At 40.5% G+C, this 27,135-nt stretch overlaps 3 protein-coding genes and 1 long non-coding RNA gene across 6 annotated transcripts in view; 3 read left to right on the forward strand and 1 right to left on the reverse strand.

The window, feature by feature from the left end:
• Positions 1–5,354, forward strand: part of LOC147206042 (DENN domain-containing protein 5B-like) — a 31,936-nt gene extending 26,582 nt beyond the window's left edge. For both annotated transcript variants that reach the window (XM_086109048.1, XM_086109049.1), the window contains exons 20-21: positions 547–721; positions 1,775–5,354. In XM_086109048.1, coding sequence (XP_085965174.1) covers positions 547–721; positions 1,775–1,958 — 359 coding nt within the window. In that variant the 3' untranslated portion in view covers positions 1,959–5,354. The remainder of the gene's footprint in view (positions 1–546; positions 722–1,774) is intronic.
• On the reverse strand, positions 1,859–5,745 carry LOC147206043 (uncharacterized). The gene is made up of 4 exons (XR_015100692.1): positions 5,380–5,745; positions 4,715–4,787; positions 2,074–2,147; positions 1,859–2,005 (listed from the first exon to the last, which is right to left on the reverse strand). It is a non-coding gene; the product is annotated as an uncharacterized LOC147206043 (long non-coding RNA).
• A 2,802-nt stretch (positions 5,746–8,547) lies between these two features.
• On the forward strand, positions 8,548–20,768 carry LOC147206044 (SIN3-HDAC complex-associated factor-like). The gene is made up of 6 exons (XM_086109607.1): positions 8,548–8,709; positions 13,786–13,913; positions 13,987–14,086; positions 14,416–14,539; positions 14,734–14,887; positions 16,209–20,768. Exons 1-6 carry the CDS (start codon positions 8,548–8,550, stop codon positions 16,531–16,533), a joined length of 993 nt encoding a protein of 330 aa, XP_085965733.1. The 3' UTR covers positions 16,534–20,768.
• Positions 20,769–22,390: 1,622 nt separating this feature from the next.
• kxd1 (KxDL motif containing 1) lies at positions 22,391–26,648 on the forward strand. 2 transcript variants are annotated; one of them, XM_086110299.1, is made up of 5 exons: positions 22,391–22,526; positions 23,054–23,174; positions 24,178–24,330; positions 24,609–24,655; positions 25,286–26,648. In XM_086110299.1, exons 2-5 carry the CDS (start codon positions 23,077–23,079, stop codon positions 25,543–25,545), a joined length of 558 nt encoding a protein of 185 aa, XP_085966425.1. In that variant the 5' UTR covers positions 22,391–22,526; positions 23,054–23,076; the 3' UTR covers positions 25,546–26,648. The 2 variants fall into 2 exon arrangements, with proteins under 2 accessions (XP_085966425.1, XP_085966423.1); XM_086110297.1 differs by having other exon boundaries at positions 23,068–23,174.
• The last annotated feature ends 487 nt before the right edge of the window (positions 26,649–27,135 follow it).

A 27,135-nucleotide genomic window follows, 5' to 3' on the forward strand; every position in this document is an offset into this window, starting at 1 on the left:
TCGAATTATTTTCATTTGTGAAGTTCATTCAGTTTTTTTGGTGCATCTGAGAAGTTTTTGGTATAATTTAGTGTTTTTGTGTGCATGAGGCTTTTTTCGTGAGTTTTTGCTGTATGTGAAGTTATTTGTGTGTGGAACAGGGGGGGGTGTGAGAGCTTTTGTGAAAGACAGTTTGATGTGAGGTTTTTTTTGTGACATTTTTTTCCGCATGATTGACGTTTTTGGTTGCATGAGTGGTTTTTATGTTATTGATACTTTTATGAAGTGAGTTTTTTGGTATGAATGAGTATTTTTTTGTGTGCAAGAGAGTTTTTTTTAGTGTGAGGTTCTTTTCATGTCAGAATATCCTGGTGAACATCGGAGGTTTTATTTGGTGAATGTGAGAGGTAAATATATTTTTGTTTTGGCATCTTATACAAATGGGATATGTGTCATTTCAAATGTACATGTATGTTCAACTATGGGATCAAGGCATTCAATGAGAATTGGGCACTTGCAACTGCAGTGTATATCGATCCTAAAATTCTCTGTGTCTCTTCGGAATAGAGAAGGCTGTGGTTTCCATGGAGACGGCTGACCAGCTGGGCCACCCGCCAGGCTCCATGTTGATAAAGGAGCCGCCTTGCGACTTGCTCTGCCACTACGTCAACTCCATTAGCGCCTCGCCGCGAAATATTGGGAAAGAGGGCAAGTTCCAGCTGTTGGTTTGCCTGGGAGTCAGGTGAGTGGCTCCGCAATATGCCCACTTACCCAATCACCTGCGTTTCAATTAGGGGAAGTGTGCACATTTACAGAGTGCTTCCTGACATATGTCCTGGGTCAAATTTGACTTAATTTGACAATTTGGCAGCAATAAAATAGAGTTAATGTCAATTTTTCACCCTAAACCTGGGTAACTTTTCCTGACGTTACTCAAAACAGAAAAATGAAAATATTTAAAATGTCTTTATTTTGTACATTTGCACTTTTGTACAAGGTTTGTATACAAATTCCACCTGTGTCTACTGAAATGTGTTTCTGCTGAGTCTCATTGACTAGTGTTGTAAATATGTACAGTATATAGATTTCTTTCCCCCTATAATACCATTATTTGTATAATTGTGTGTAGCTACTGTCCAGTTTACTGCTGCAAAACCTGAATTATGGAATTAGTAGACTAAAAGTATTCATTTTTCCCCCAGATTTCATATATATAATATTTCTGGTGTTATTGCTGTGTGTGGCTCAGAGCTTACCTACTGTTTATACAGTATATTAAGTAATATAAAGTATTTTTTAAATCGCTCTCATATCTTATTATAATTATCAAATTTTGTCTGCTTTGATTACAATAGGAATGTAGGATTTTTTTTACACATTGAAATCTTTCATCCTAGCGAATGTTAGCTGTAGAATAATTGTGATTACCATTCACATGGGAAGGATAACGTCAGACTTTTTGTGTACATGCAAGACTGGTTTGCAAAGTATTCCTTTGCACCTGTATTCATGGTTGCAATTCAGTTTTCCTAATTCGATGCAAAACATGCTTGCTTCAAGTTTGTCACTCCAAGTCGAAGTTTACACACCTGATGCAAAATAAAAAAACAATCAAACATTGTAAACTCAAACACCAAAATATTTAACTAAACCATGTAATTTTATCAAACATAAGTCGACTAGCTTTCGGCCAATATACTGTATACTAGGAAATGCCATAGATGAGCAAAAAGAAATTAGCATAGTAAATCAATCTGTCTTCAATGACTAACCAGCTGACCTGTCCTCTTATTAGGGACCGTCTCCTCTCCCAGTGGCTTCCCCTTCTAGCCGAGTGTCCCCTAACGTCACGTACCTACGAGGACGGCGCCCTGATGCGCGACCGCGCGGCCGTGTGCTCACTCTCTCGCATCTTGCACACACTCAACGAGTTCGCCGTCACGCTGGAGACGTCGCTGGTCAAGGGCGTGGCCCTCTGACACATCATAGAGGACGTTGCCACGCAGGCTTCTGAACTCTTTGTTTGCTGTTAAAAAAAAATAAAAAATAAAAAAGGCCCCCGTGGACGTGAATGATGCCATGTGAGCTCCAAACCTTTTGCCTTGTAAATGTCTTTACACACTGTATCTGCTTCGGGAAGTAGTCAGATTCTCCTTTGTGTGATTACACTGTGAAAAGAAAAAAAAACAAAAACACAAAACAAGCTTTGGACAGAAGTCGTCATTCACAAGTTCACATGGACAGACTGTTTGTTTTCCTCATATCGTGTGCATGCTCAGAAAAAAAGTACATTGTCGTATCTTTGTGGGGCTTGCTTGTCATATGGCCGCTACCCTTAAAAATACTGCTCTTGGACCCTTGACACTTCACTTTTACAATTTCAGGACATATCGTAACTCTTACCAAATCAAGCCATAGCGGTACATAAAATACCAATTTAAAAAAAACAAAAACACAACAAAATATAATAAAGAAAGTAAAGAAACAAACAGTTTTTCTAAAGGCGGACAACTTTCTGTGTATTGATTGATCTAAATACAACACAATACGACTTTATCGATGTAGCATTTCACAACAGCTGCAACTGTAACAAAGCACTTTTCATATAAACCTTGTCGGAACCCACGATGGAGGGGGTATGACGATTCTGTATTTACTTGTTATCCAAGAGAAAACCGAGGGCAACAAAAAGCAGCGCTGCAACAAAGGGGAGGCTGCGATGTTCAGAACTAATGCACAGGCATAACCAGCAGAAAAATTAAAGGCATGTCCAAAATAAAAGCCGAGTGTCAAGGGGACAAAAGCATGAACTGGGTAACATCCTAGAGTCAAACAATACAGCACACAATTGTTACAATTACAATAAGATAGAAAACTTCATTTATTTCACTGGTTCAATTCAAGAAGTGAAACTCGTATAGACATATATTTCATGAGGGTTTTTTTTTTATTAATTACATTTTGGCGATTGAAAACCCCACATTCACCATTTCAGGAACTTACACTATTACATAGGAACTGGAATAAAAAGGATTTTGAATGTAGGAATACAGTGAAGCTTTCCCTGGTTATTGCAGGGTGGATATTCTAGACCCAGCCGCAAAATGCGATAAACGTACAGATCATTCTGTACATATTATCGTTTAACTGCTATGAGGATGCGTGGTGTCCTGTTACGTCTGCATGTGAGTGACCACTTATGAGCTCTGGCTGACAGCACCTCCTGTGCGAGTCTGTTCTGAGTGCCTTTTGCTCTTCTCCCGGCATTTACTCAACAGCTGAAAAGCGCATTGAGAACTGGCTCTCCTTTACACATGCGAGAACATGCGAGTAATTAAGTAAACTGTGTGAACCAATTAAAAAAAAAAAGTCACTTAAAAATCCCGCAATATTGGCCTTCTGATAAGTATGTTTGTGCATTAGTGAACTTAACACAGTGATTCTCCGTGTGTTGCACAATAGAATCACTGCCTAAGTACAGTTCAGTTGTATTTAACTTTCAAATTCAATACATTTGCATTTATTATATAACAACAGTTTATTTTAAACATGTATTTCATTATTTAGGTACCATTTTTATTCAACTTTAAAGTGTAATACAATTTAATTGGATCAGTCGTCTTTTTTTTTAAGGCCGGTGTTTATGTTCAGACATGAACACATTCTTAATTGCACACTTAGGAGTCAAATCTTGTTTTTGATGGCATATTTTTCGGGGGTACTTTTTGTTTAAAATGTTTGACAACCTCTGGTTGAATATGAGTTTCACTTTTCAATTTGAACTAATGAAATAAGTGGACTTTTTTTAAAAACATACTCTAATGCACAGGTGTCAAAGTCAAGGCCCCGGGGGCCTGATCTGGCCCGCTACGTCATTTTATGTGGCCGGCGGGAGCAAATCATGTGTGTCAACTTGCATGATCCTTGCTGAAATCTGTACCAAAATGTCAAACTCTCATGGGTAATAAATAACATTGAGATTTTCCACTGGCCCTCCGAGGGAAGCGGTAACTCCGAAGTGACCCGAGACAAAAAATGAGTTTGACACCCCTGCTCTAATGTAATGAAATGCACCTGTACACCAATAATGTGCTTTTTTTTCCTCAAGCGTGTACTTAACCTTGAAAGTGTTAACTCTCCTCCAACTGCTATTGCTCTCACGCTCTTAACTTTAAAATGAAACACATGCATGGCCAGTCTGTTTGGTTTGTCTCTAGTGTGTTGTGATCCCAACGATCGGGTCTTGGGCCTTATTTGTTTATTCCCGCGCCAAAGGGACGCTTTGTTCCCTCTGTGTTGTGGTATGCTATGATGCTCTTGTTCTTATTATATCTGCTCTGGTAACTTCACTTTTTTTGTGTTGATCAGACTCAGAATAGTTCAAGTCCGTTCTCCACTTCTCTTCTTGTTGTAAATATGTTAGTCTCATCGCATAATCTCTCAATGTTGTGACATGTTTTCCGGTTCAAAGGCATCAGGTTTGTGTCCAAACTATAGATTCTGATCCTGTGGATGGTGGTACTGCTGTTTGTCTGACATGAAAGTGTTAAATAGAGAGCACCAGCTCTGAAAAAAAACAAACAAAATACAACAGTATTAAACAGTGACCCCCTGTTTATCATAAAGTTATTAAACACACTTTTAAAAGTATTCCTTAGCGCCTGTTATCACATGCTTGCTGTCACAAAATGAACATCACTTAGAAGAAGAAACGGAAAGGAGAATACTCGCTCACTGGCGCAGCTCTCCAGATAAGAAATCGTGTGCTTGCTTCAAGCTGTTTCTTCATCACTCCCAGTTGACATTTACTGTAAAATTGGCATAAAGCAAAAGAAATATTAGACATTCGAAATGGTCAGCCAACCCATATCATTTCATCACGAGCCCAATGCTAACATATAATGTTCCAGTCATTATAACCTTTCAAACAACTCCTTTCACACATGGAGCAGCAGCACAACAAACAGGTCCATCCTTAGCCTAAGAACATAATTGCCCAGGTAATTTTTCAACATTTTCAGAAAACAATAAAAGTTCAGTTGCCTCGTACAACCTTTGCACAAGAATAGATGTGGTATTACACTGAAGCCACGCAAGTCCGAATGCGGATTTGCCTGTGTACTGTAAACCACCCGTATCCTGTTAAAACAAATGATCGCTTAAAAGTCCATGATACAGCGAGGGTTCACTGTATTGCGTTTCATTTACTAGTGAAGAAACACCATCTTTCTCCTGCACTGCCACGCAAGCACTATGTAACCCAGCCGCTATTGTCATTTAAATACAGATTAGAGAGAGCAATAAATGAAGGTTATTTATGAAAATGTGACGTCTCAAATTAAAGTTACTAATAAAACAAGTTGAATGCATTGGTATTCTTCTTCATCTCCCTTTACTCACCTTTAAATCTTTAAATCCAGTCCCAGGGGATTTTGACTATAAGTGTGTGTGTGTGTGTCTGCGTGCGTGTGTGTGTTTTCTAATCTGTTTAGCCTCACAAGAGTCGCGGGAGTGCTCGAGCCTATCCCAGCTGTCTTCGGGCGGTAGGCGGGGGAACACCCTAAACTGGTCGCAGGGCACACAGACAAACAACCAATCGCGCTCACAATCACACTTAAGGACAATTTAGAGTGTTCCATTCACCTGCCATGTATTGTTTGTGGAAAGTGGGAGGAAACCGGATTATCCGGAGAAAAAACACACAGGCATTCCACCCTGGAATTGAACCCCAGATTTCTACAATGTGGGGCAGATGTGTTAACCAGTGGTCCTCCATGCTGCCCGGAAAGAAAAAAAACCCCTTCAATTTTAAAGTCTATAGATAATAGCATTTGAAATATTTTTGGGGTTACAGAGTTTCTTAATGTATTGCCCCTATGTGAAATAGAGAAAATACCTCTGGTAAGTATGATTGCGATTTATTTGTTTATTTATAATATAAATATAAATTGGTTCTCCTTCTGGCTATTGAAAATTAAATCAAACATTTTCATAAATACTTTGTTTTGCAGTAATGTGTTTTTTATAGAAGCATTTTTATTTAAGTAATTTCCTTCCAGGGATTAAAAATAAAATCAGATTAAAATTTGTCTGATGAATAAAAAAAGTGTGCTTTGTTTTAGACTCATACCTGTCTCTCTCTCTTTTTTTTAAAAATACATGTAATCATCTTGCAAATAAAGTTACCTCTGGGTATTTCAAATTAATTTAAGTTAAAATATTAGTCTACTGGTAATAATTACAAGTAAATACTCTGTTTTACAGACAAAGCAAAGGTTTCAAAATATATACACATATTTTTTAAATACTGTAGAAATTATGCTTTGAATTTCCCTCCAGAGATTAAACATTGCTAGAAAAAATAATAATAATTAGTACAGTAAAAACAAACAACTATTTAGTTTTGGAGTTGAGAAAACTGGCATTACAACAGCAAACTGGAAAGTTTTTAACAATTGGACATGCAAAAAATTCACATCTTTATATATCAGTAAAAAACAATCTAACAACAAATTAGTTCTTAAAACATGTTAAAGAGTAGGAATAAAATATGTTCTGCTTTAAAATACTGAAGCAATTTTGAGCCTTTAGTGTTTTTGTTAACTCTAAATAATTCATTTCTTTCAATTCAGAGCTTAATTTGAAACTTAATATTTCACTGATTCTTTTTGAGAGGTGGAATGTTTTGAAAGCCGTTTTTTTACTCTAAATTTTAAGATAAGATAAGAAAACCTTTATTTGTCTCGCAATGGAGAAATTCCCGATTCACAGCAGCAAAGTTATGAAAGGAAGAAGTAGAACAACAAAATATAGGAGCTGGTGGAAAGGCAGCCACTCACGCAGCGCCACTTTGAAGTCAAAATAACAAAAAAGTCGTGCAATCTTCACCACTTTTCTGCATACACTTTGTTGTCTGAAGCAGTTCTAGATGAAAGAGGAGAGGATCAAAGTGTCCTTTCACCAGTGGATCAGAGACGTCATGCTGAAAATGTGCACACGTCTGCTACAAGCTAAGTTTTGAAAGCAAACACGAAGCTGTAGCGTCCATTGACGAAAAAGAGATTGGCTCACATCTCCTGTCCCATGTAAATCCACTTCAATTCCAAGCCGCGACTCCCAGTTCCACATCCGCATCGGCGCTCCGCGCAAACGCTCCTTTCTTCTCATTGTCGGCTCCTCAAGCCTTACATCCATCCAGCCGCAGACCGTTCAACAGCACCGATCTCTCCGCTGAGCAAAGCGGGGCTGTGAAAAATGCTGCCCATTACAGGCGCAAGACACAAGCGCCCCGGGACTGTCCAGCAACGACAGTCAAATGGCGCCGACATTTCTCCCAGTCAAAAACAGTGCTGGTATACCCATGCTGCCGAGAAGGCGCAACCACCAAGCACAGAGTCTCCTCCTTGATGAATGTCGTGGCCAAAAAATGCTGAAAAAAGTCCACATCAGGTCCACACGACGTAACAACAAACACAAAGTGACAAAACAAACCAAAAAAAAAAAAAAAAAAAGCAAGGCTCATGAGAGCACTTGCTGACGGCTGCCTATTTGGACATTTTTCAATTTTGATGCTAAACCTCTTGCAACGTAAAAACTCCCTTGCAATGTTTAATTGTTTTACCCTGATTTTGGTCAGATTTAGCAGTTTTTACAGCAATTTTATTATCAAACAAAATGTTTCTTTTTCAGAGGTACCGGGTTCGATTCCAGCTCCGGCCTCCCTGTGTGGAGTTTGCATGTTCTCCCCGGGCCTGCGTGGGTTTTCTCCGGGTACTCCGGTTTCCTCCCACGTTCCAAAAATATGCATGGCAGGCTGATTGGACACTCTAAATTGTCCCTAGGTGTGAGTGTGCGCGTGCATGGTTGTTCGTCTCTGTGTGCCCTGCGATTGGCTGGCAACCGGTTCAGGGTGTCCCCCGCCTACTGCCCGAAGACGGCTGGGATAGGCTCCGGCACCCCCCGTGACCCTTGTGAGGATTAAGCGGTTCGGAAAATGGATGGATGGATGGATGCTTCTTTTTTTACACTCATTGTATTTCAACCTTTTTGATTTTCATAATAAAGAAAACCCTCTGTGATATTGAATGGTTCTACTTTTTTTCATACTGTGACTGTTTTGCGATACAAAACAATTTATTTACACCGAGATGATGTTTTTAGGCTTTTTTTTTACTGAATGATTTCAAACATCTATTTTAAAAAATAGGAATTCATTTCAAAATAAGTCAATGGATGCATAAAAGTATTTGCTGGAAATGTAATTGTTTAAAATTTAAAGTTAGGGCTGAACGGTTTTTATGCAAAATAATTCGAACTGAGATAGCTCAGCGATCGCACCTCCAGCAGTGGAGTTGTCCGACTCGTGCCATCTGGCGGATCTGGAGAAAAGCAGGTTGCCCCGCCCCTTTGCCGACATTCTCCAATGTGCCCTAGCAACCGAGGCCGAGCCCCCGGTTCCCGCGTAACGTTCCCATCCTTATATGGGCAGCAGAATGCAGACGTACGCAAACGTCAGGGTGTCGCTTATGCAAATAAGGACGATTGAAGAATCACACCGCGGCCTCCAAAATGGAGGCGTGTAAGGGCGGCGCATGCGCACTCGCGTCCACAACTCTCCAGTCCAGCCCACAAGCGCAGACATCAACAAGAGACGGCGTAGTCCTGTTTGAAAATACAAACCTTGTACGGAATACTACTTTTGTTTTCGCCAACTTTTCACAACTTTGGACGGTAAGCGGGATGTTGTCTTTTTACTTCATTTTATTAAGTGTTTGTAAAACATACACCGGCGCGTTTGGAGTCTTCGGACTCTTAAACCGTATAATTTGACATTAAACTCCTCTTAAGTTGTGTGCTTTCTCTGCGCCTCAACAACCGTTTAAGGCACGACTCGCCGTTCATGGGGTTGAAGTTGGATTTTAAGTGGAGAAAAACGTCTAAAATGTTTTTTAAGAAGAAACTGAACGAACTGCATTTCGCACGCACGCAATGGCTGTTGTTCGTGGGTCGATGCAGCTGGCGACCGGGGCCGGGGGGCGGGGATGGTGTTGGTGCGAGCTGGGTAAAGGAACCACTCCAAAATGTCATTGTAGTCGATTTTTGGTGACGAATAGTTGTATCAATGTGTTTGTAGACGTGATTAGGTGCACATTGTGGCGCTGGTGGGGCGTGTGTCCCAACCAAGTTGGCGGAGCTCTCACGCCCACCCGTGTGCGGGAGCACGCGGCACCAGGCTGTCAACAAAACAAGCTAACAGACACTCCAACGTGCCCGCCAAATGCTACACTTTAAAAAGCTCAATTAATGCTGTTTAACATTTTTGAAACCGACAGCTCAGCATATTTGACGGTACTTTGAAGTCGAGAAACATTGAAGTGGACGCTGTAAAAGACTTAAAATCTAATTACACCACTGCCGTTTTTTTGCAGAGGGTGAAAACGTGTTAGATTTACGCCTATCTAACTACTTTGTGTTGCAAAATGAGGCAAACGTCGAGAACACGAAGCGTGTTTTCTTTTGGGGTTTTTTTTTTAAAGATGGGTGCGCATGAGCCATGTCGTGTGGCTCGCCATGCTGCCTCGGCCCAAGAGTGGGCGGCGGAAAACAAAATGACGACGTAACACTTTTCCTCTCAAGGAAAACAAGTCGTGGTAGCGATAAAGGGTGTGGGCGCGATAGTTTTGGTGGTGATTTATGGGACTTTTAAAAAGCCGTGTGAGGGATATTACAATTATATTTTCGTTAGTTCGCATAACATCTCCTTCCGCCACGCGCTCCTTCCGCCGCCTTTCGTGTATGTGGTGCGTGTTCGTTGCCATGTTGAAGTTACGTCACAGCAATAGTCTGCTGCGGAGATCGCGCGCGTCTATGAGGATGCTCCACTCCGCAGACAATTTTGCAGCTCGACCTTGTGCGCGGAGTACCACGGTGCTTTAACTTAAAAACTTTTAAGTCTGATTCCAATTATGTCGGGACATTGTATTAAAATAAATAAAAACAGAATACAATGATTTGAAAATCATGTTCAACCTATATTTAATCGAATACATTAAAAAGGCAAGATATGTAATGTTCAAAATTGATAAACTATTGTTTTTAGCACATAATCATTAATTTCAGGGTGGTAACACGCTAGGACGGGGGCTTTTTTTTTCAAATAAACACTTTTACATCACTTTTTCTTTTAAAAGTATTCAATATTCAGTAAACGTTTGGGTGCTGAGGACACTAATTGTTGGAGTTTTGTAGGTGGGATTGTTTTCCATTCTTGCCTGATGTACAATTTCAGCTGTTCAACAGACCAATGTCTCCGTTGTCGTATTTTGCGCCTCATAATGCACCACACATTTTCAATGGGATACAGGTCTGGACTCCGGAGTCTAGTACCCGCCCGGAGGACACGACATCCACAATTTCAAAAAACAATTTCAAATGTGCACTTGTCAAACCACACAACACTTTTCCACTTTGCATCAGTCCATTTTAGATGACCTTTGGCCAAGAGAAGCCAGCAGTGTTTCTGGCTGTTGTTGAAAAATGTCTTTTGCTTTGCATAGTAGAGTTTTAATTCACACTTACGGACGTAGCGAAGAACTGTATTCCCTGACTTTGGCTTTCTAAAGTGTGCCTGAGCCCGTGGAGTGATATCCTTTACACACACTGATGTTGATTTTTGATACAGTGTCACTTTAAGGATTGACGATCAGGGGCATTCAGTGGTTTGTGGTTTCAGTGGTTTTTGGCCTTAACACTTACATCCAGTGATTTCTTCAGATTCTATGAACCTTTTCATATCATCTACAGTCCGTAATATCATTATGTACTGTAGATGATGAAACCACTAAATTTAATTTATTGTATTTTGCCTCATCGGAATCCCTCTACCTATCTGCCTAGCTATCTGGCTATCCATCTTCAACGTTCAAAACAAACGCGTATACTGTATGTCAAAAATGATTTTCGCAATTATGCTATTAGGCCAAAGTTATTTTAATATGCATATTATTAATTATGGTGTCATGCATGTGTACTAAGTTCTAAAGCATTTTATTTTTATCAGCACAGTGGACAGAAACAGCAGTCACTTTATGTCATGTCATTGCAAAACAGTGATAGTTATTATTTGAACTCTTTAAACCAATGTTGCCACTCGTATTGTCAAAACAATAAAGCAGTGAAGGTCACAGCTGTCCAAAGTTTTACTGCATTTGCACTTGACCTTCACTTTATCACTGGATGTTAAAATGGGTTTCCTCACAAACATTTTGACCTTCAAGATTCGATTTGACTGCATAGTGTACACGAGGAATTCGGGGCTTTCATTATTTTTAAAAAAATACATATGCTCCTCAGATTTGCCGTCTTAAAAATGCCACTTTGTTGTCTAAATGTGTCAAACCAGATCATGAGAAGTCAGTACAGTATTCCTTTTTTTTTTTTTAAATCTCTGAGTGAAGAAACACCGCACTACAAAAAGACACTTCTTTTTGCTACCCTTTAATGATTGAGGAAGGCAGGAATTACTTTTAATTGAAGATATTTTCTAACAATTGTATTGCAGAAAATAATAATGTTTAACATCGCTTTTAAGTGTGTGACAGGACAAATATAAAATTAGAAAAATTGCATTTTTGCCAACAACGCCTTACTTGATCAATGCCAGATACTCTTTGCGGTCAGTCGCAGAATTTAGTTATTTCAACGAAACTGATCCATGGCCAGAACATATTGTAATTTGCAATGCTGACCCGGCCGAAAATAAGCAGCACATCTCAGACATCTGTTCCCATTAGGGCTATTAATTTTATTAAATACTTTTGTTTTACCACTGTGTCACTGTAAAGAATAATGTATATCATTTTAACTGTCATTGTTTTGTGAGAAACCCTATTCATATAGAATTTTACACGGTCCAAATAAAGGCCTTTCCCTGTAGCAAACCCCTATAGTAGCCTCTTGAGCCAAGGCAAATATTTCAAGTTAGAAAAAAATCTTGTACCACACCACCAAACAAAAATGTCTGAAAAATTAGGCACGCAGGTAAATTATGTACCTTCTGCTATTTAGTGGAATAGCATTTCATTGTTTTGCCTGTCACTATACAAAGTTGGCATTCATAGATGAACAAGGATACTGTATATTATAAAATAACTTGTGAACCAAAGTTTGGGGATTGGGGTGAATAATGAAAATGTTCTCTGTGAAGTGTGGTCCAATCTAATGTCATTTATTCATTCATTTATGTCATTTTCTATGCGTATTCCTGACTTTAACCGGTGTCAGAAATACACACCAGAGTGTGTGCTGTCTGTGCCTTGTGCATCTCTGTGGTTTCATACTGTCAAAAGACCCCCTTAGGATTGATGGCAACACACACACACACACACACGCATCATCAGTCTAAGGGGGGTGCGGCTTTGCACGTTTTGCCGCAGTTGTGCTCACCATGTGCAGTGGAGACTCCAGTTTTGCCTAGCAACATAGCGGCATCCCTCTACAGTGGGCGTGCTCATTGCATTCATAATCATTGTTGGACTTTTCGGTCCACGTCAACCTCACCATGCAGCTTGGGCGTGCGTGCCGTATAATATTTTGGACTGGCCAAAACCAAAGCATGCATGCCGAGAGCGCAGCATGGTGACATGATCTGTCTGACACGCTGTCTGACTGTTGACCTACTTCCCCCACACACACATCCAACAACACCATGCAGCCCATGTGGGTCACAGCAAGGGATGCAAAAAAATGTATTTAGGGCTCTGTTCGTGACTAAGCATCCCATTTTGGGATTAATTGACATGTGAAATAAATGCAATAAAAACAGTGTGCCTTGGATTTTCCCTAAGTGCCCAATTTCAATTTCATGTCGAATTAACGTTCCATTTCAAAGGATTTTATCCATTCCATACACTTCAAACACATATCAACAGGCACTTTTTAAAGTGTTCAGCAATTGTTCTCATTTTTGCTGTTAAAAAAGGGACAGTGTTGAATTAGTATCACTTTGAAGAAATAAAAAGATGACACAGCTTGCACAGTTTTTCAAATAAGAGCTCATGTGTGCCTGCTCCGTTATATGTCACTCTCAGTTTAAGTCTACTGTAAAAATGGCAAATAAAACAGAAAGAGAATTCAGCAATGCAAACTTAAACCACATAGTGTTGATGTTTCATCTGACTAAAGTCTGCTCCGTTAATGCTCGCGCGTATTGCAAAATGCCATCGACGGACTAATGGGAAGGGGCATGGATGTTGTGGTCATTACTGTAGGTTACACTAAAAATGCTAATAAAAGCCAACAATTCATGTCAAGGATTCGAAAATTACATAAAATTATAAAATTCCGGCATCCAATTTTTGTCAATTTCACATGTTCACAAACCGATACTGTTGGTCACGCGCCTCATGGGTCTGTTATTTTTGCAAATTAATTGCCAATCTAATTACATTGAAAAGAAACTTGCTCTCTTTCACCATGTAATGTCAACCGCTGAACCAACATGCCACATTTTTTTGTTTGGTTTTTTAAAAATATTTTTTGCGCTTTTGAGATGCAGGGATTCAGCCATATCCCTGGCATAAGAAATATTCGTAAAGATTAGCATTATTGAAAAGACTGAACTTTTCTTTGAAAGATGCACTGTCGGTACTTCCGCGATACTATGTCTCCAGTGGGTGTTTTTAAACGTGTATATTTGTGTTGTCTGGGCAAATGTGAGTGTGTATTTGTCACCAATCGATGAATGTATTTCAATGACGTCATTGACGGGCTGTAACATCTTTTGATTGTGTTTTTCTTTGCTCGCAGATGTTTGGCTTCCACAAGCCAAAAATGTACAGGAGTTTGGACGGCTGCTGCATCTGCCGCGCAAAGTCGTCCAGCTCTCGCTTCACGGACAGCAAGCGTTACGAGAAAGATTTCAGGAGCTGTTTTGGGTAAGTGTAGACCGCAGGGAGAAGCGTGAAAGACGCGTGGCACTTTGTCATCCCCTAATGAGATACCTTGCAGATTGAGCGAAATGCGATCTGGAGAGATCTGCAACGCTTGTGTGCTCCTGGTGAAGCGATGGAAAAAGCTACCGGTGGGAACCAAGAAGAACTGGAATCACGTGAGTACACCCGGGGAGAAGTGATAATCTATCACTCCAGTATATCGGTGGGAAGCATTCACAACTCAACTCAGAAAAGGCTTGATCCCCTCTGAGCCTCCGCTTAGTTCTCGGTACCTCTAGACTCACCTGCGATATTAGGTGAAATTCTGTGATTACATAGACGTTACAGCCATGGAATGACACAGAAGGCACCAAACTCTAAATTCCACCTTGCCTGTTTGTTGTAAAAACCCATAGGAAAAAAAAAGATCACAGAACTACAATCTGTGACATCGCAAGTCAGCGCTGTTCTTTCATGGAGTTTGAATGACTTCTCGTCTCTGCAGGTGGTCGATGCTCGAGGGGGTCCTAGTCTAAAGTTGACCTCCAGGCCCAAGAAGATCAAGTCCATTACCAAGAAAGCCCGTCCAAGCCAGATCAACAGGCTGCAGAAAGAGCTCAAAAGAAACAGTTAATTATGCCTTTTTAGTTTCTGTGTTTAAACTTCAAACGTAGCGTGTATTGTTTCTTTACAAAGTGACATTGGTGTGAAATTTCAGTACGAGCCACCAAATTTGTGAATTTAATTTGACCCTCCTGTGAGTTTTGGAATAGATGGTTGTTATCTCTAATGCATTGGCTCATCAATGTGTCACCCACCTTAGATTCCGACGCCCACAGCACCACATCCAGCGCTTCCCCGGCTCAGTCTCCCAGCTACAGCAACTTGTCCGACGACGGCTCAGACACTGAGCTGAGCCGACACGGGTCTGGCCGCTCGCCTGTCTTCTCCTTCCTGGACCTCACCTACTGGAAGAGGTACAGTACTTTCAACTGCTTAAGCGTTAACCGATTTTTAAAGTGTGCGTAATCGTCGGCTTTTTTTTTTGTGCTAATTGGTTGTGAAATGGCAGAATTTTCTTTTTTGATGCCCTGTTAATAATGCGCTATATTTTGTTCTTAAAATTTGAATGCAAGCAAAATTTTCATCTACTTGCACCTGTGCAATTTGCTGATTTTTTTCCCTCTTTTTTAAATTATTCTGCTTGAGTATTTGTTGCCACACTTGATCCCATTTATCAGCAATATCGTGAAAACTTTACTTCGCAAGTCAGCTGATAGTGTATGCCCCTAAATTATCTACTTTGTGCCCTGAAAATTTCAGGTTAGGGGCCACTGTACTCTTAGTTAAAAAAAAGTCTGGAGATCTGATGTGAAAGAAAAAGTTAAGATGGTAAATGTCTTTAATCTTAGTTTTGTACATTTTACTGAGCAAATTCAAAGTATGTTGGTGTATATTTGGTGAAATCACAGTTGACAAGTCAAATCCATCCATCCATTTTCCGAACCGCTTGATCCTCACTAGGGTCGCGGGGGGTGCTGGAGCCTATCCCAGCCGTCTTCGGGCAGTAGGCGGGGGACACCCTGAACCAGTTGCCAGCCAATCGCAGGGCACACAGAGACGAACAACCATCCACGCCCACACTCACACCTAGGGACAATTTAGAGTGTCCAATCAACCTGCCATGCATGTTTTTGGAATGTGGGAGGAAACCGGAGCACCCGGAGAAAACCCACGCAGGCCCGGGGAGAACATGCAAACTCCACACAGGGAGGCCGGAGCTGGAATCGAACCCGGTACCTCTGCACTGTGAAGCCGACGAGCTAACCACTGGACTACCGGGCCGCACAAGTCAAATTTGAAGCATTATTTAAAATGTTAACTACTCGCTTCTTACTTGTATTACTATATAGCATAGTTTCAGAATACTGTCATTTATTTACAGTAACATACTGCCATTTCCATGTACTGCTGTGTTAGAGTAATTAAATGGCATTGCTGATGTGAAAGTAAACATTTTAGTCTTCCCATAATTGACTGTGAAATATTTACATTAAAATTATTGTGAAAGAAATGCAAATGGTAGCCTGCAATTTACTGTGAGTTTAGAGCCCCAAATTTTACAGTGCCTACTTGGATTTTCATCATCTGCCGCGTAGCTGCATCAAAAGGGATTTGCGATTACCTGTAAATACCACAACATGGCAAAGCAATTGAAACGGCGAGGATCATAAAACATCACCATGTATTCATGTTAGACAAATAACGAATTGGCGACTGTCTCCTTGTTTTATCCAGACAAAAGGTGTGCTGCGGAATCATCTACAAGGGTCGCTTCGGTGAGGTTCTGATCGACCCCCACCTGTTCAAGCCGTGCTGTCGCAAGAAGCAGCAGCAACAGCAGCAGCGGCAGGAGGAGGATGAAGAAGAGGAAGAGGATGATGACGACGACGTGGAGGAGGAAGAGGTGGAAGTCGAGGGGGGCCTGGAGGGAGGTGTGCCCGTCAGCCGGGTGACATCCCCGTCCGAGGAGGAGCAGCAGGTGAAGGAGACAGCGGCAGCGGCGGTGGCGGCAGATCAGCTACGTGTCACCGTGGTGACGACATCAGAAGAAGGCTGGTAAAGTCGCAAAGGTCTCCTGCACACGTCTCCACCGTCCTCCTCGAGCACTTGCAAGGCGCCTCACAACGCCTTTGGTGATTTAAAGCAGCTGAAAATCTTCTGGTCTTCTCCGTCACAATGCTGGAGATTTGTTTTCTGTATTAGAGCAGTGTTTCCCAACCTTTATTGAGCCAAGGCATATAGATTACAATATTAAATAAATAAAACTAATCAAACAGTACACTACCAAACAAAAAATGTCAACAAATGAAATACACAGGTTAATTAATTATATACCTTCTTTCATTGTTCTGCCTGTTACCATATGTCATTGGCATAGATAGATAAACGTAGATATATTACTTTTGGTGAATGAATATGAATTTTCAGGTCAATGAAGTGAAATTGGATCATTTCCTGTGACACCTAATGATATGTAGGGTTCCAAAGAGGGTGTACATTTTCCACCAAAGTTTCCGGTAAATCTCCAGGAGTAGTTCAACTGGGAAATTTCAGAAATCTTGCAGTTTGGAAAGTTTCTGTCCAAATTACAGTGGTGCCTTGCGATACAATTTGAATTTGTGTCGTGACCATGCTCGTACCTCTCTCAAATCAACCCTTTCCCCGTTGAAATGAATTGAAATGCCATTAATTCAGTCCTGCCTCTTCCCATCAGAAATGCTTGTCACGTGTTTTTTACTAAGTGGAAGAGAGCAATCTGTAATATTGTACTTTAGAAATAACATACAGTATATTAATAACATCATTAGAATATAAAGAATTCAGTCGTTTGTGCTCATAATTAATCAATTGTGACTCCTTCTGGACGACTTGGCCACTGAGAGCAGTTATAATGCAGTCATGCAGACACAAACGAAGATTTTTCTGATGACTGCGCCTGACTCGGGCGGCACTAATATTAGTCATTTATTTGCGGAGGATAAAGAACACGTGTCCGTGAGTAAAGTTATATTCTCTGTCTACGTGTGTTGCTGCACAGTTTGTGTTCGAATATCCGTTGCTTATAGCGTTTTAACACCGCCATAGAAGCTAGTTGTTAACCCCTCGATGGTGTAAGTACACCATGTGTAAAACTCTTTGTTTTATGATGAGTTTGACACTAACTTCAACCAGAGGTGGCGGTAAACGTGAATATTTCCCTAGCTAGCTGTGCGAAGAGTTGAGTTGCATTCATTGCCACCAGATCTCATATCTCACATTTTTGCATGCAAGTCAAACAAACAAAAACTGCTGGATGATGGCTTGTATCTCAAAACTCCAAAGTCGCATCACTTGTACTTAAAGGCACCACTGTAAATGCGAGATGAGGATAAGTTAAAGGAAAGTTTGCATATTCAAGCATGAATATAATGTGTTTTGTTTTGTCATAAGCATGCATCACGACACAACATTTTCGCAATTTTATTTGCGAGTCAAACTTCAAGTTAAAGTTCCCTGTTTGGAGCTAATCATCAATTTCGTTTTGTTGGTTTTCAACCCGACTGCCATGGCATTATTGGTTGGGAGTCACTGTATTAGGCAGTTAACGTATGAACTTTCATGTCTTTCATCTTGTCCTATTTAATAGTCTTGCCTTCCTGACAAATGGACCATCACCTCTCGTGTTTTTGTTTTTTGTCTTTAGACTCATGCTGGACTTTTAGTTTGCGGGTATGTTTAGATTTCACAATGCAATACAGTCGATCCCCGTTTATTCCGCAAGACCTCGGTGCTACTTTTAGGTTCATCAACCAACTTTTAGGATGTAAACCTCAAAAGAATAAACATTCACAGTGCATTTAGACAATGAAGACAGCCCACTTCACATGTAGAAAAAAAATCAAGAGACCTTGGGAATCATTTTTTTTCCCATGTGTTCACATTCTATCTCGCTGTAATCCAGAATGACTGACAGTTTAGAGACGTTTTTTTTCCCACTTCGTTCCTCAACGTAAATGCCGATTGAGCATTTATTTGACATCCAATATAAGGTCTACGTACCAGTAAATGCTTTGTCCTCCCTCATATGACAGTTCAGCACATGAGTAAAATGGCTAGTGAAATTGTTTTTCACTACTCTAAGGTATATGACAGTCCTGAACACCACTAGGACAACTTTGGCACACCAGTAGGACTATATGTTACTGGTGACTGAAGTGTTGACTAGTTTGCTTTTGTCACTAGTTGCTCGCAGTTGTCATCTAGTGCACAGTTTTGCCTCACTAGTATCATGCAGTTGCCCTACTAGTTTGCCAAAGTTACGCAACAAGTGAGGACAAAGTACATACTTGTACAAGATCTTAAACTGGACTTAAACGGATGTCGGAAAAAGTGCTCCAACGGTGGCCTCTCCCTACTCCCAGAGTAAGTTAAGTGATGCCCACTCCTGTCAAAGAGTTGGTGTTTGTGGACCGGATTAGTTAAACATGTCCGCAAACACTGGGCTGCGCTCCAGTTTGAAAGCAGGCCTATTCACAGCTTCAACAGCAAATGCACCAGCCTTACTCACGCGTGCGTCACACACACCGTGCATGTAGTGTTCATTCCAAATCAGCTTTGAGGAACAAGAGCGAGATACTGAAGGGAAAAAAAAGGGACAGTCGCGGCTATTTATTGTGGCCTCAGCAAAACGGAGTGCATTTTTTATTTTTTTTGCATGACCAGCAACGCCCACTCATCCAAAAGACCCCCACGATCTGATGCGTGAGTCGACGAAATATCACGGCCTTACATAGAGTGTAAATCGTACTTTTTTTTTAAATTATTGTTTTTATTTTGGATCAATTTCTCTGATGAGATTATTTTTGTATGTAAAACAGAAAAAAAACCTAGAAACGTGGAAAAAAATAGAAGTGTCTTTGCGTCACAATAACACAACATGGCAGCGAAAACAGAGAATCAACTTAAAGTTAGCAATATCAATATCACTCTTTTCTGTCATTCCCCGGTCAGTATATGATATAAAAGTAACTTTATACAAGAGCCATTCCAACATTTATTCACTATCCTTGATATCTTTGTTTTGTCCATGTACTATGGTCCATGTAGACCACAAGTAGCACGAGTAGTGGCAAAAAAATGTTACTCGTAAGACACAGGTGTTCCACCAGTGGCCTGAATAGTCTTACTTGTAAAGACACGGAGTGTACTAGTACATGGACCTTAAACTGGATATCAATGATAACAAATGATACATGCTCAAGTGACTTTTTACACAAGCTGAAATTCTATGCCAATGCTCTTATGTACCACAAATGTGTAGTGATACTCGTTTGTTTATGAGGTACCTCCAGAAAACATGTATTTTGTAAAATCTCTTTGATAGAGGTGGATTTCTGTTTTTTGGATGTATTTTATTTCTCACCCTTCTGACATTGCTCACTTGTCTTCCGGTATTAATAAATCTTTCTACTATTTTGCGTACCTAGATATTAGGGACACCGCCGAGCAGCTTGCAAACTGACAGATTTAGTCAAATGAAATGTTCTTTTTTTAAAATAATAAATCTGTGTTTATTTAATTTGACAAGTGAGCGTATACGATGACTTTATTCATCAAGCGGAAGCCAAAGCACATTAAAACCCCCCCAACAATGTCGAAGGCAATGCAGGTTTTTTATGGATACTTGTGCTTGTTCCAGGTCATTTATATGTATGTTTGTCATTCTTAAAAAAAGGAGAAAAGAAAAAATAACACTAATATGAAATTTCACATTGTAGTCGGGAAGCAGCGGGTAGGTTATGTATATATTACAAGGCTGGGTGGCCCCTGATGGGGTTTGGTTATTTATTTATTTCATATTTATTTTCTCTCATTGCATCCCTGCTTCTCAAGTTCGAATACTTGCTTTGAATTCTTTCCAGCTTGAGCGTCCGCATCCTGAGGTTCATTAGCGCAAATTCTCTCGTGACATTTGCATCACATCAAATGACTAGGTTGTCCATACTTGTGAAGTGTTAAATATTTATTTCCTTGTCATTTGACTCGTGTACAACCTAACTTATTATCTGCCGTCATCACTTTTAGATGTGTGTCAACGTAGACTGAGCAGCTGGTAGATTGCAACCAAACTGTATTCCACTCCCTCTGTTTCGAGCTTTAGAGAACGATCACTAGGATCCGCCGCACTAGACTTTGCATGTATTGTTTGCTATGCATTTATTTCGCTTATACGTTAGATTAAGCGCTTTTGTATTTTTTTATACATCATGTACTTTTTTTACTCGTTCCTTAATAAAAGTAATTTTGTGAGTTTTACGGGAATGTTTCATGTGAATTTGTCTTTAGAACTCATATACACAGTTGCATGCAGTGATGGTTTTGGGTGTGATGATGGTGGCAGGGGGGGGGGTGCAGCAATGCCTCACCCAAAAGAGTTGGTTTTCTATTGGCATCGTGAAAACTACTGAATCGTTGTTACTATTGGGAGCTTGCCCCCCCTCCCCGTCCCCATGTGAAGACATAGGATTTTGGGGTGGGGGGGGGGGACGACGACAGTTAGCTCAGTTTTGGTAGACAGTGCCTGGGAGTGCCATGCCTAAATACATATTGTGTTGACTTTGTTCGGATCACCACTGGTTGCAAATGCTGTAAATCCAATTTTTGGACCAATTTGTTGTAAAATGTGATGTGCGCTTTGTGAAAATCACAACAATAGACAAGGCACACTGCAATATCCTCTGGGCTTTATTCTGGCCTTCTGCATTTACCTCACTTCCCTTTTTTGAACCATTTTAGCAAATGCAATGAAACGAAACTTTCCAACGGTGGAGACAACTTCAACTTTTTGAACAGTAATATCAGTAATATTCAACTTAGATCAACATGTATGTTTTGGCTCTACATGACAAGAACAGAGGTTAGTTGAAAGTCATTCAGTAAAAAAAAAAAAAAAACCCCACCAAGAATTCACAGAAAAGGTGAAAGACTATCCATCCATCCATTTTCTAAAATGTTTATCCTCAGGAGGGTCGTGGTCGTGGTGGAGCGTATGCCGGCTGTCATCGGGCAATAGGCGGGATACCCCTTGACCTGGTGGTCAGCCAATCGCAGGGCACACATAGACGGACAACCATTCCCGCTCACACTCGCGAGTGTTCCATTAACCTGCAATGCAGGTTTTGGGGATGTGAGAGGAAACCAGAGTACTCACGCACTACACGCAGGCACGGGGTAGAACATTGCAAACTCCACACAGGAAGGCCGGAACAGGAACGGAACAATGCACTTATGCATGTGAGGCGGACACACTAACAGTCGATCACTGTGCTGCCTCAGGTGAAAAACTAATTCAACCGAAAAAGACCTGAGATTAGTGGGGGTTTTTTTCATTTTTGGCTGATATTCTGTTACCATAATCAAAAAACGAACACAAAAAAATGAGACTCAATTTCTTTTAAGTGAACAAATTTACAAACTTGGTAGGGAATTACAAAACACTGATGGCGCCCTCTGTCGTGTGTGTAGTGTCCTAGTAGTGTGCCGCCTCTACGTTTTTACGCGGAGGTAATTTTGAGAAATACAATAATAATCATAAAGAAATGCGTACGGAATATCGTTGTATTAATCTCATTTACCACCATACTGAAGGTTTTAAAATTTGATATTTTTAAATAATGGCCTAGAAGTGCTTTTACAATACAATACAATGCATGCTGATTTATATAGCGCTTTCACATCAGCGGCATGAAAATATGTTGCACAGTAAGTGTGGCTGTAGAACTCCGTTGATGTAGGTAGGTGATTTACGTACACATTCGCGTTATGGTTTGTCAATATTGTTTTTTCATTATCTTCTCTCTTGAATTTGTGTCGTATTACTAGTAGCGTCCAATAAAGAAGGGGAACTATATAAAAGGAGACACCACCGGACATGTAACCCTCGTGACCGGAAGTGGACCCAAAAAAAAAACATGGAACGACTTTGTTTTGATTACACCAGCAGCTACCTGTGTAACGTTTAAGGTGCCCAAATACGGGCACTCATCAATACAAACATTTTCTGAGGAAACCGAGGTAGATATTCCCATTTTTTGTGCGTTCATTGTTATTTTTGCGTCCTTAATTAAGTTAGCCTTCCTTTAGTTTAGCAGCAGTACTGCGGTCAAATAACATGATAGCTAAATTAAGAATCATACTTCGAGTCGTTCAACCTTGCGTTTTCTTCTGTAGTCTACACACTTTTCAATTGCCCGGTTTTGTACTTTTTATGAAACACGACAACCAAACAAAACAACCTGTACAACTCAACAGAATATTGGGGGAAAATCTTTTCGACAGGGTACATATAAATACTCTCATATACTCCCATAACTGTTGATGTGGCGTTGTTAAAAAGTAACCAATCATATTCAAACTCATGTTAAATGAGCACATACTGATACCTGCTACCATTTGCAGTGCTTCGTATATAAGCCCAAATAAGGTTCAGCTGCTGTAGTAGGGCTTTACTATAAAAAAAAAAAAATATATATATATATATATATTGCGCTTTCTTTCAAAGGATTGAAGGTTATCTGTTTGCACTGACTGCTATTTCATAGTGTTCTCTATCTAGAGCTTCATCATGGTAGAGCCCAGTGCCTCCAGCGTGTTCTGCAGCCGGATGCTGAGCATGGTCAATTCCGAGGACGTCAACGCCATCATCCAGGCTCAGCGACACATGTATGTCACATTCACAATCAAAACTGTCTTTTGTTGTTGCTTCAGTCTGTTTTATTACAACTCTTCTGTGCTTTCATTCAGTGCGAAGTTAACATTGAAGTACAATTGTACCTTGACCTAAGAGTTCACTCATCATAACTCAGTTTAATCATTTATTCACATTGAAATGCGAGTAGCACCACTCTGGAGCCTTCAACAATACTGTGTATTGATAACTCTAGTACATTTGTTAAATCAAATTTCAATTAACATCATGAGAACTTAATGTGAACAAAGACCTTTCTTTCTTTGTCTCCCTGTGATTGTTCTGTTCTCACCAGCAGTTGAGTTACTTACTTACTTCAGTTCACTAAATCCAGTTTAAGCAGGAAATTGTTTTGTGACTTTGTGAAACTAACACACAAAATTACAAATTACAAATATATAAAAGCACAAACATGTATGCAACTGGTATCGCATCACACTTTGTATAATGTACACAGGTAAGTACAGTAAACTGGCGATGTTGCCTGTGCTGCAGTGCATTAATAAGGAAAAACATTCCTTATTAATGCACTGGACAATAATAACATTCTTTTATTCTGAATAACATTTTTTTATTCTCATCCGATGAAAGCAGGTAAATGTGTTAAAGTATATATTGTAATGCTTAGTCATATTGCCCAAGTTGAGTTAGCAAATAAACATACGTTTTGTTAGCAACACACTCATAATGCAATCTAAGCATTGAGCAATCATGAGTGCGCGCGCGGACACACACACACACACACATTTTCCGATCCACCCTGAACCAGTTACCAGCCAATCGCAGGGCACACAGAGATGAACAACCATCCGCGCTTATACTCACACCTACGGACAATTTTGAGTGGTCAATCAGCCTGCCATGCATGTTTTTGAAAAACTGGAGTATGCGGGTAAAACCCACGCAGGCCTGGGAGAAACACACATGCATACATACATATATAAACACACACGTATGTAAATATTTTTTCCCTATCAGGCTGGACCGCTTTGAGAAGACCAACGAAATGCTGATCAACTTCAACGGGCTGTCCAACGTGCGACTGCAGCAGATGAATGAGCGCTTCTTGCGCCACACGCGCACCCTCGTCGAGATGAAGAAAGATTTGGACAGCGTCTTCCGACGGATTAGGTTGGGTCATTTAAAAGAGCGGAGTCCAACATCCGGCCCTCGGGCTATTGCCATTGTCACTTATTCCAATGATAACATTAAACAGGGCTTGCAAAAAAAGATTCTAAATAAAAATAACATGTTGCTTTTCATTTTTAAGTACTATTCAGTTTTTGTCATTGTTGTTTTGAACTGTAATGTGCAATACATTTTGTTCTTCCATTTTTCCTTATGTGGCCTTCAATGAAAACATTTTGGACATTGCTGATTTAAAGAGTTTTTTTTTAAAAACTTTTCAGGACGCTCAAGGGGAAGATTGGCAAGCAGTACCCAGGGGCTTTCAGTAGTAAGTTACCGTTTGTGTATCCATGTCATAAACAATTTCAAGGCGCTAAATAGTTAACCCTTACCCTTTATGACAGATTTTCATTTCCATGACAGTCACAAAACCCCAAACACTAGCAGTAGTGAAGTCAGAATTACCGTACTAAAATATTTGTATGGAAAAACCTTTGCAAGCCAAAAATATAAAACAAAGCATGACTGTCAGGGAAAGTCAAGTAAAAAAAAAATCTCACTGATAATGCCTTCAATGCCATCCCATTAGTCTATATACAAAATTCTGATGAATAAAGCCATTTATCCATCTCAGAAGGTTGCTATTTTGCTACTTACTGTCAACTGAAAATGACATCATAGTTGCTCAGTGCTCAGCTTGTGAATGCCACATGACCAAAGCCAGAAAACAGGCAAGCTGTGATTGGTTGTTACCCGAGCCCTTAGGTACTGTGATGTCATTTCCAGTCAACAGCAAGTGCCAAAATAAGATGGACAAATATGGGTGAGTTTTTCTGCACAAATGCAATATTCACCCTGGGTCAACATCATGGCAACATTGCCTCTGGGGCATTTAGCAGTTTCTGTATTTTATTTAATTTCCCTGAAAAAGAAGCCTGAACTACTCTTCTTTGGCCAGACATCCATGAGTCACCCATCCCTGAGGACGACGACAATGATGACTTGGACCCAGCGCCACCAAGTGGAGCCACCACCATCACCAGGGCCACCTCAGGCCAGAGCTCAGATTCCTGCGACTCCAGTCCTGACGTTGTTTCGCCCGCTGCCAGCAGGTGTTCTGAAGAGCTCTCCCAAGAAGCGCCCGACACACCCGTTTTGGACACCCATCGGACGGCTGGACTGCAGGATGAGGGCCCAGACTCTGTTTCGGCTGAGTAGCTTCACGTTACACGTAGATGGACTCAACTTCAATGTTTTGTTTTTTTTTTGTTTTTTTTAATACAGTGGTAAGTTGACTTAACGTTTTCGACTTATGAGTCGCTTGAACGAAGTGGGGAAAAAATGGAGCAGTTAGAGTACTGTAATGCCCTTGCATGTGGGCAAGGAGAGCGACAGTCGCAGATGCACTTTAAGCAGTTTCGTGAACGGGACACACGGTCAAACACACAAATGGAAAATGAGAACACTCACAAGGAGCTGCAGAAGGCCACAGCTGAGACCCAGTAGCTTGCACGCAGGCTAAAATGAACCAACTCCAGCTCTTGATGCCACTCACTTGGCCACACCCTCTAGAGCAGGGGTGGGCAATTATTTTTTGCATAGGGCCACATGAGAACCAGAAAATATTATGGAGGGTCGGATCAAAAGGTGAACTAAATTCAACATAATATTAATTGGATTTCTTTATTTAAAAAGCAGTATTTTGCATTTTTTGGCACATTTTTCAGACTTTAAGAGTACATTATTCCGTCGTATCGAACGAGATTTGCTTGACTTGGCGCTACTGCGGGCTTCCGTATCGTCTCCCCCTTCCTCACTATGCTCTGCAACTTCAATTAACTGTGCCACCTGGCGTTGAAATGCCTGTCATTACAAGTCCAAATGAAATGAATGCAGTCGTTGACATCGAACCTTAATTGTGTACCAACCTTCGGCGGGCCAGATTAAAAAGACCAACGGGCCGGATTTGGCCCGCAGGCCGTAGTTTGCCCACCTCTGCTCTAAAGACACGCATCATGTTTGTTGTTCAGCATTTGCACATTTGTAGCTTTTTGGGAGGCTTGGGGGGCCAAAATGACAACAGTCAAACTCCAAGCCCGAAACTGGCATTTGAATCCAGAACCTTGGCACTGCACGTTACACACGCTCACCAGTCGCACACCATTCTTAGTTCTCTTTATTTGAAATTTATTAGGTACTATTTACAAGTCAAGCTTTCAGTGTCAAAACCATTGTTATTATTATGAATAAGCATTGACGATGACAAGTACGCCAATATGCTATGCATGTGCAATTGTGTCTTCACTAAATGGTCCACTTTATACACATGAAGTGGGTCCTTTTTTCCCCGTCTTAGAGTCGTGTCAAGAGTCACATGACTCTACTTTGTGATACACTGTACAGTAAAAGCACTAGTGGTGCACGGGTTCCCTCAAGTGGTATGAGAAAGAATAACTTCCAAAGTACAGTTCAGTCGTATATTACTTAATAATAATAATAATGCATTTCATTTATAAGCGCCTTTCAAGACACTCAAGGACACTTTACAACCAAAACAAGAACAATAAAACCACAGATAAAATTACAAATAATAAAAGGAGAGATGAATTTAAACTGAATATGCGATTTTAAATAGTTGACGCCGGCAACATCGCTGTCGCGAGGAGCACTAGCCGACCCGGCCAACACGCCGTGATCCGCGGATCGGCCGCCGTTTCTGCCGTTGTCTGCATGGCCGGCGGGAGGACGACCAAAAGGAGGGCTTAATTAAGTTCAATACTATTGCATGAAATATTTAAAACGTTTTCA

This window comes from Hippocampus guttulatus, chromosome 4 (assembly GCF_054856545.1).
Source record: "Hippocampus guttulatus isolate MCC_2025c chromosome 4, RoL_Hgut_1.0, whole genome shotgun sequence".
Taxonomy (NCBI): domain Eukaryota; kingdom Metazoa; phylum Chordata; class Actinopteri; order Syngnathiformes; family Syngnathidae; genus Hippocampus; species Hippocampus guttulatus.

Bases quoted from the DNA above. Each gene is read 5' to 3' on its own strand.
- LOC147206044 (XM_086109607.1), top strand. From the start codon at position 8,548: ATGGAGGCGTGTAAGGGCGGCGCATGCGCACTCGCGTCCACAACTCTC. The intron at 14,087-14,415 runs GTGAGTACACCC...TCGTCTCTGCAG, and splicing joins CCAAGAAGAACTGGAATCAC to GTGGTCGATGCTCGAGGGGG. The intron at 14,540-14,733 runs GTTAATTATGCC...CACCCACCTTAG, and splicing joins GAAAGAGCTCAAAAGAAACA to ATTCCGACGCCCACAGCACC.
- kxd1 (XM_086110299.1), top strand. From the start codon at position 23,077: ATGGTAGAGCCCAGTGCCTCCAGCGTGTTCTGCAGCCGGATGCTGAGC. The intron at 23,175-24,177 runs GTATGTCACATT...TTTCCCTATCAG, and splicing joins ATCCAGGCTCAGCGACACAT to GCTGGACCGCTTTGAGAAGA. The intron at 24,331-24,608 runs GTTGGGTCATTT...AAAACTTTTCAG, and splicing joins AGCGTCTTCCGACGGATTAG to GACGCTCAAGGGGAAGATTG.